This window comes from Brachionichthys hirsutus, chromosome 23, assembly GCF_040956055.1.
Source record: "Brachionichthys hirsutus isolate HB-005 chromosome 23, CSIRO-AGI_Bhir_v1, whole genome shotgun sequence".
Classification (NCBI taxonomy): Eukaryota; Metazoa; Chordata; class Actinopteri; order Lophiiformes; family Brachionichthyidae; genus Brachionichthys; species Brachionichthys hirsutus.
The window spans coordinates 629,175-638,305 of record NC_090919.1 but is presented as its reverse complement, the minus strand read 5'-3'; the positions used below and the strand labels follow the sequence as shown (position 1 = coordinate 638,305).

Below are 9,131 nucleotides of genomic sequence, written 5' to 3'. Positions count from 1 at the left end.
CTTGGGATTTGCATATTGTTTACTCCTTCCCTTCGTTGGCAGCGCTGATCCCAGCGAGTGCTGAAAGTGTGTCTTCATATCTCATCACGCGTTTGAACAGGAAGAAAGGAAGCAGACAAACTCGGTCCTTAGATCTCGTCTGTTTTATAACCAAACGCTTCAATAAACTTGAAGCCGGCGTGTCGGTGCGGTTGCACCCGTGTCGGATCGCGTCTGCGCCCGTCTGGGACTCGCCTGCGTGCGTTTCCTGCGGAGGGTGGGCGGGGAGGAAGTGGAGGCGTTGGCGTTCCCGCTGAGCAGGCCTGATATCATTAAGGACTCGCCATGCTAGCCTCGGGTTCGCCGCCGACTGTCCGAGGAGGAGGGGGGGGGGGGTGCGAGGAGGTGCCGGCGGTGTTTCCCATTTATCAGCTGGGAGGGGGGTACACAAACAACTCCCCACACATGGATGTAAACCGTCGTCCTCGCAGTTTAACACTCGGTGTATTTCTGTCAGGCAGTCTATATCAACCCTGCCTCCTTTCTCTATTTGCCTCGTCCAAACAACCCCCCCCGATTAGATTCGGCCCCGGCGCTATCTCATTTGTCTGTGGCGGCGGCTCACCGAGCGTCCCGGGAAGGCTCTCCGTCTCCGCCAGCGGCGCCGTAACGACGTTAGCCATGCTTAGGATGTCGCCGATGCCCCCCCCCCCCCTTACGGGGGCCGCGGCGGCCTGCCTGCACGCATCGATATCTGGACGACAGATGATTTGACGTGTGGCTTTAACGTCGGCAACAGATGACACCTCAGATGTGTTTTTATTGGTCGGCAGCATTTAATTTAAATGATTCTGATCCACGTTTTGCTGCGTGTTCCACGTTTCTCTGCGTGTTCCACGTTTCTCTGCGTGTTCCACGTTTCTCTGCGTGTTCCACGTTTCGCTGCGTGTTCCACGTTTCTCTGCGTGTTCCACGTTTCTCTGCGTGTTCCACGTTTCTCTGCGTGTTCCACGTTTCTCTGCGTGTTCCACGTTTCCCTGCGTGTTCCACGTTTCCCTGCGTGTTCTACGTTTCTCTGCGTGTTCCACGTTTCTCTGCGTGTTCCACGTTTCCCTGCGTGTTCCACGTTTCTCTGCGTGTTCCACGTTTCTCTGCGTGTTCCACGTTTCTCTGCGCGTTCCACGTTTCTCTGCGCGTTCCACGTTTCTCTGCGCGTTCCACGTTTCTCTGCGTGTTCCACGTTTCCCTGCGTGTTCCACGTTTCCCTGCGCGTTCCACGTTTCCCTGCGCGTTCCACGTTTCTCTGCGCGTTCCACGTTTCTCTGCGCGTTCCACGTTTCTCTGCGCGTTCCACGTTTCTCTGCGTGTTCCACGTTTCTCTGCGCGTTCCACGTTTCTCTGCGCGTTCCACGTTTCTCTGCGCGTTCCACGTTTCTCTGCGCGTTCCACGTTTCTCTGCGCGTTCCACGTTTCTCTGCGCGTTCCACGTTTCTCTGCGCGTTCCACGTTTCGCTGCGTGTTCCAGGCTTCAGACGGGACCCGGCGGGGGCAGCTGAGGTAGAGGAGCCAAAGATGAAGAGAATGGGTTTGATGCAGCAAAAGGAGCTTCCACTGCTCATTGCACCATTGTTCCTCCCTCCTGTGGGAGCTGGGCTTGTCGCCCCCCACACACATTTTACCCCCCCCCCCCCCCCCTTACATGCTTGTTTGCTCCCTGGATTTCTGTTATACCTCCTCTGCAACTTCTCCTCCAGCGATAGAGCCCGTCAGCGCTTTCCTCCCTCTTCTCGTCTCGCCCTTGCTGCAGCCTCCACGTCTGTCGGCGGCATCTGGACCCCCCCCCCCGACTCTTTACCGGAGCTCAATTGTGTCTCTTTGAGGGGGGAGTTTTTGTTCGTGTCGTCTAAGTGGAGTTTGGATGCGGGGACGACGGCGAGGGTCGGGCCAACAGACGAACTTTCCTCCCTCTTCTCTTCTCTTTCTACTCTCCTCTTTCCTAGATATTCCGTCACTTTCTATCCACAGGATATCTTTTATCTCTCTTGCCTGCTCGTTCGCTCCCCCTCTCGTGTCAACAACGCCTCTGCCAAACCCATCATTTCAGCTTCCTCCTCCTCGCTCTCCGTTTCTCCCTCTTCTTCTTCCCTCTATTCGGTTATCTGTTAGCTCTTCTCCATCCCTCTCTCCTCCCACCTGCCCCCCCCCCCCCCCCCCTCTGTCTATGTCCTAACTCTGGCGCCGGTGGACGTGAAGCTGGAACGTCGTGACCTGCTTTCTGCCAGAGCCGGCCTCCTGCAGCCGGTCTGGATCCTTGGCTGTTCTGGGCTCGGTCCTGCCAGCTCGTCTTCACCTGTGTTCTGCAGCCAGCCTCACGGCGTCTCTGGAGGCAGGTATGCCACGGCTCCGGCTCCGGCTTCAAGCCAGGGTGTCCTGATGAAGCTCCAGCTGCAAACTAACATTGTTTTAAAACATCTTTCCTGCTGCTTGAGCAGATGTTTGCTCCTTCTGAAGGAACATTTTGATTCGTAAAGTGGGGCAAAGCAAATTATTTGCTTACAAGGTGAGCAAAAGTACAAAAAAAGTGCATTTCTTGCCTTTGAAGTACTCGCTTCATTCCCTCCCTCGCCCCCTCCTCTCTGCTCCTTGGAGAAGCATCCTCGAATCTTTTGTTTGCCAAGAAAAAACAAAAAAACGGGTAGAATTCCCTTTCCCTGTCCCCAGCACTTTTTTGTTGTTGCTGACATGCATCTCTGTTGCTGTCGCCGTAGCAACGTGATGGCGAGCCAAGCGGGGCGTGTAGATACGTGAACCCCGGCTTTACAGTTGGGATAAATACATTCCATGACCTCCTCGGGATGAGACCCGTCGTCCCATCAGGATGCCCGACGGCCGAGGCTCAGCCGGTATTCCACGGATCCCATGGGAATTCTCGTCCCTACGTCCTCGCCATCCCCTCCGTTGGGGCGGCGGCGAGAACGATGCCCCTGATTTCACCTCCCTGTTGTTGCTCTTGCATCCTCGCCCGCTTCGCATTGTTGTGCTACACAAAACGGCGCCATCGCCCGGGGGGGGCGGCTACACGGCTTTGTTGATCAACGAGGCACGCAGGACTTTTCAGAAGGAGACTGAACTCAAAAGCGTGGTTGCGTTGGGAATCTGGGACAGGGGGGGACGCGCTGCTGGACGTCCCACAGCCCTACAGGCACAGCTGTCCCGCTCGCCGCTCCCAGTTGGAGGCCGACTGTATATCTTCCCAGCCAATAAGGATCCCCATCTGCAACGTGCTTTTTCTTCTTCTTTGTTTTCTTCAATCCAGCAACCGGTCCTACCCACCCCACCCCCCCCCCCACCCTGCCCCCATTCTGAGGCAAATAAAGATGAAAACAGAGTGGGGGAGCCGCATGTGGGCCCCGTGGTCGCGTACGTTCCTCGCGCTGCTTTGAATGCATATTTGCTCCACATGCCACGAACCCGCGTCTCCTGCCGAAGACACGGCGGTTGCCTCCGATAAATTTGACAGTTGTTAGCAGCAACGACTTCCACGCTGCCCCCCCCCCCCCCCCAGTGGCGCTGGGATTTAGATTTAAGAGGCGTGCTCATCGCTAGTTTAGCTCGGTTGCACTGGAACGTCTGTGACCCGTCTAGATCGATAAATCAATAGATGCAGCGGCTCCTGAGGTCTGGAGGGGCTCGTCCCCTGGTGGCCCGTGAAAGTACTGCAGTTCAGAACAGAACCAGCAGCACTGGCTCTGTTCCGGCGAGTCACGGGCCCGGTCCGGCGCCTTCAACCCGGCTCGGCGGCAATGATCATTTTAGTAATTAAAACAGGTCGGGAGGTCACGCAGAGGTCGCTGCTGCTGTTTCTCTGCCGGCACGCCGCCGGCGGCCACTGAGGCGACGTTTTGTTGCTTTCCATCAGAATATTCATAAGATGTGCGAACGGGAGCGGACGGAAACTAGCGCTCTAATGCGAGGATAAAGGGCATCAATTACCGCCGTGTTTCTGCTGCGGCGCTTAAACGCAACAGACAAAACGTGCACGACCTGCATTGTTTGCACGGGCACCTCGATTTGTGGAAGCGGCCCTGTAGATCCTTCTCGCTGTTAATTAGCGATTTGAAACGTGCCCGAGCTTTTCTCAGGGTCGCTCGTTTTACGCACCCGGAGGAGCCGCAGCATCATGACTGTAATGCATTCACACGGGGACGCTGATGGACAGATCGGGTTCAGGCGAGGGCCGCCGGACCGGAGCCGTGTCTGGGGACGGGCGGGTCCTACCTTGTTCCCGTTGTCCCGGGTAACAAACGTCTCCGCTCCTGATGTGGTAAAAGCTTTTCCTCCTTTGTCACCTTCGCTGTTGGATGAGCCGAGGAATCCCAGCGCTCCATCACGGAGCGGTTTGGCCTGGGAACCGGTGACCCGTGTTATTGGTTGGCGAGGGGAGGGGGGGGGGCTCTCTTCCAGCCGCCAGCCTTCTCTGTGTTCATCACAGGTACAGGTGTTGGTGCCTCTCCTTTTTTTTGTGTCTTCTCGCCACCTGCCAGGAAGTTTTACACAAGATGCTCTTTGACTTTTCACGGTGGCGTCGGGGGGGGGGGGAAGCGAGGGAGCGAACGATCCGGGGCAAAGAAAGAGTGACGGAGTGTAAGTGAGAGAAGTTTGGCGGCCAAACAGCCATGAAATGCAGCCCTCCAACGGTTATTGCCGCAATAAAGGCGGATACATAAAATACGCGACGGCGACTGGCGTGTCTATTTATGGAGCAGATTATCGGCGCATTAATCACAACTCCTATTTGGCCCAAGCTGCACCCCCCCCCAGAGGCCCCCGGTTACCAACGTCTGAGGCGGTTTTATGGGCCGCATCAGATCGATGAGCGACTCGCTCACACTCCTGCAACATTCAGATCAGTGATGGATGCATCACGACGACGGCGTAACGGCGCCAGGCAAACGGGCGGGGGGGGGGGGGGGGGACTTGTTGCCCCTCGTTTCTGGTGATCTGACCCGGTTGTTACCCGGAGGTGAGAGGATGCAGCGCTCCGTGGATCCGGGGACGGCGGCTGGCTGTTAAGGGGTTAACGTCCATCATGAGGCATCGTTTGGCCTCCTCTTCCTCCTCCTCCTCCTCCTCCTCCTCCCGCTCGTCTTCCTCAGCTCTCCCCCTGCCGCTCTAATATTATCTCTCTCTCTCTCTCTCTCTCTCGCTGAGGCTTTAGGCTCTATCTCTGCTAATTAGAATTTAATGGCCCAAAAGTGATTGGTGTACTTCCAGAAATAAAGTGGGCTATTCATATGTAAAGCCAACAAACGGTCGTCGCTAGCGAGCGAGCGGCGAAGTATTGTTTGGGTGCGTCTCTCGCCGGAGTCGCGGTGACGCACCGACTCGGGATTATACCGGGCTAAGAAGCATATTTAAATGCATGAGTTTCCTTCCTGTCCTTTTATCGCTCTTATTAGACGCACACACATCATCTATCCGCGTCCCGCCGTCTTACTTTGCCGCGTATTTTACTTCCCGCCGTGTTTGCTTGACTTTGCACCTTTTTTTTTTTTAGCTATAGCCCCCGAGTGGGTGCCCGTTCCAGACCCTGACTAATCGTCATTATAAAATGATAAGAGCCATAGCCCGACTGCTCCCTGTGGGACGCCGCCTTACAGACATTTGTTCTGTAGGTCCCGCCCACACGCCGGCTTCGCTCTCATTAGCGGCGTCCGTCTCGCGCTCGTTTTTAAGTCCCACCCCTCTTTCTCCCGCTCTGATTCTCCCGCCGCTCTCCGTAGAATCTGCCCGCCGCATCGCTCTAATTTGTGTACTTTAAAGGGCCGATTCGTAGCAGGCTTAAGCTCGATAAGGAAATTGAAACGAATGAAGGCCGCCTTATCAAAATGCCCCCCCCCCCCCCCCCCGGGCGTGTTCGCCGTCAACGTCTCGGTCGTATGTCGGCATCAAACAATCGCCTCGGCCTCTAATGTTCGGCGATATCTCTACATGTGGCAAAGCATTGTGGGAGCTCACAGGACTCGCCACATATCTTTATAGCGCCCAGTCGGGTGCGGCGGAAGGTTCTGATGCTCTGGTCCGGCTCAGCACGGCCCAGTGCCCAGTAATCACTCTGCTACCGGAGGGCTGGCATCGCCTGCTGCGCCCCCCCCCCCCCCCCCCCAACAGTCAGAGAGCTCTTGACAAATTGGCGTGCGGGTTAGCCGCTGCTCAGTTCATTGCACAGCCCTGAATGCTAGCAAAACAACAGCAAAATATAAAGGCGCATGAAAGACGGCGAGTCGGCGGCGCTCCTTCCCTCGCTCGACCTCCACCCCCCCCCCTCCGAACACCTCCCCCTCCCTCGTCTCCTCCTATCTCGGCGTGTCACGATCAGATCGGGGGGGTTAAGCTCGCACCTTCTAGCGAGCGCTTCTCGGAGGCGAAGTCGGGGCGTCCTTAAAACGGGGGGGGGGGACAGACAGATGGGGGGGGTGAGGGTGTTAGTCAAGGTGCCCAGCTTCCCGCCTCCTTCCTGCAGCGCACAGGTGTCCCGTTCACCAGCCCCCTCATCAGCTACGCACCTGGGCCCAAACGATGAAAGGTGCAGAGATTAACGGGGGGGGGGGGGCAGAGAACTCGGCTCAAACGCCAAACCGAAAGCCATCAAGCAGCAGCCATTTTAGGAAGTCGGGAGAGCCGCGGTTTATCGTCGTTGTTGTTCTTCACCTCAGCCCAGATGTTTTAAACGCTGGCTGGGCCTGAGGCCGGGGAGGTGGACGCTCGTTTTGGGCGCCGGCGTCTCCTTAACGGTGGACGCTTGTTTTGGGCACCGGCGTCTCCTTAACGGTGGACGCTCGCTTTGGGCACCGGCGTCTCCTTAACGGTGGACGCTCGCTTTGGGCACCGGCGTCTCATTGACGGTGGACGCTCGCTTTGGGCACCGGCGTCTCCTTAACGGTGGACGCTTGTTTTGGGCACCGGCGTCTCCTTAACGGTGGACGCTTGTTTTGGGCACCGGCGTCTCCTTAACGGTGGACGCTTGTTTTGGGCACCGGCGTCTCCTTGACGGTGGACGCTCGTTTTGGGCGCCGGCGTCTCCTTGACGGTGGACGCTCGTTTTGGGCACTGGCGTCTCCTTAACGGTGGACGTTCGCTTTGGGCACCGGCGTCTCCTTAACGGTGGACGCTCGTTTTGTCTGTCCGGTTCATCTTGTTTTTTAGCGGTAGATGAAAGCCGTCGAGTGCCCAATCCGGCGGCCCGACGGCGGGCGTGGCGAGCAGCGTATTGATCCTGCCTCTGACTGAACTATCTAAGGATCGCCGGCGTGTGGCTACGAGCTGTCGCTGCCAATCACCGTCACGCCCCTCAAAGCTGTAATTGTCGCTTGAATGATGGTGAAAGTGTCACCCTGAAAGAGAGCCGTCTCTCCGCTGATGAAATGCATCATGGGACGGGAGCGATCGCTCTGAATTGTCGGCGATTAGAGTTTGTCTAGGAATGATTGGATTGATTTGATGCCACGGAGGGAGGAGATTGGACCGACGGAACTTTTAACTCTTCATTCTTTGGGGTTTTGCCCCCCCCCGGGGATAATTCTACTATCATTGCTAGATTTGGTCGCGCTGATAGCAGCCTTCATAACCGATCTATAACTTTACTCATCCTCTGAAGTTGGTGCGGTGACTCTCCACACGTGGTTGGCGAGTCAAGGCGGGGGGCTCCTGTTGGCTCCGGGGGCCGCCAGCCTCGGGGCGATTAAAAGTGTCGATGCAACAAGCGGCTCGAGGAAACTCATTTGTGACATTCCAGGTATTTTATTGACCTCAGACTTTTCCGGGGGGGGGGGGCGACTCTGACCGTCGTTGTTGTTCGCTGCCCAACCGCCGACTCGATAAAGTGTCCTTGGCGCTTCCGAATGATCGGCTCGGGTTTCTATAAGATTGCGTCTGGGAAGGAGGAGGAACGCTGCCAGGTGGCTCGCGTCCAGCAGCCGGAGGACGTCGGCTGTCACGGGATGCACTTCAGTCGAAGCTCCTCCCAGCGGGTCGTTCAATGGCGTCGGATAACGTTAAAATGATCCCGTTCCACGTCTGGCAGCGCGATCCAACACCAGTCAGGATGTAGCCGCGATCTTTGGATGGGCGAGGACGGCGGATTCACCCGATGACTCTAAGGGGCCGCTTGTAAACCCGTTCGTGTGTTTGGCCACCGCCGCAACGACCCCGGCGTTCCACGTTAGCAGGCGGGCGTCTCTCATTTAACCGTTTATCACTTTGCACGATTCACCAGAAACCCCCCCGCCGTCGTTTGATCCTTTCGGCTGTTGCTTTTTAGCGTGAGGGGGCGATTACGTAAAAGTCTGTAAAACGAGGGACAATCTGCAACCCCCCCAAAAAACTTTACTCATTTGTCATGCGTGGAACAAAAGCGGAGGTCTCAAGGACGAGGTTTCAGACACGTCTGCTCTATTGATCGGCTAACGAGCCTCCGTTCAGGCCGCTTCCGCGCCGAGGGCGAGCCGCGCAGACACAATGGAGCACACTTCCCCTGCGCACAATGCGGGCACGCGGCGGGCGGCTGCCTGCTGCGGAAACAAGCCCACACCCAGGCGGTCTGCCAGGGGGGGGGGGGGGCTGAAAGTTAAGGGAGGGGGTGCGTGGAGCGGAGATAAATAGTAATAAAGGGAAGGAAAGTGTGTTGAACGGATGGGAGCGTCTTTAAACGGGGAGGGCTCCGGGGGGGGGGGGCTGGCATTGAAGGGTAGTCAAGTATTAAAGAAGAGGTGAGGTGAAAAGGAAGGATTGATGAGGAGAAATTCAGACAAAGGAGGAGGCAGGAGAAATATTTTGAAATCCTTCTAAGGGAATTAGAACTGGAAATGAATGTGCTGCATAAATCTATAAATTAAAATGAATTACGGGCGCTTTCGTCGTATTCATTTAGGTTTCATTATTGAGCTGTCATCATGGAGACTTTAGCAATAAAGTCAAACTCTCCAGGTGTAAATTCAACGTTCGTTCAGCTCAGCGGGGCCATCGGCCGCCGCCGCCAGAGTCTCCGTGACGAGTCCGAACGACCGAGTCTTTCTGACGGTTTCGTTGTCGTCCGACGTTTGCTGCTCTGAACTGTCTTTACTTCCCCCCTGATGGAACTCGTCTCCTGTTTC

The 9,131-nt window shown here is 56.5% G+C and overlaps 1 protein-coding gene across 1 annotated transcript in view; it reads right to left on the bottom strand.

The window, feature by feature from the left end:
* Positions 1–8,456: 8,456 nt before the first annotated feature.
* The window catches only part of dhx15 (DEAH (Asp-Glu-Ala-His) box helicase 15), a gene marked incomplete at its 5' end in the record, with an annotated part of 3,278 nt that continues 2,603 nt past the window's right edge, over positions 8,457–9,131 (bottom strand). Inside the window, one exon of the mRNA XM_068756056.1 lies at positions 8,457–8,546. Within this exon, the coding sequence (XP_068612157.1) occupies positions 8,457–8,546 (90 nt within the window). The remainder of the gene's footprint in view (positions 8,547–9,131) is intronic.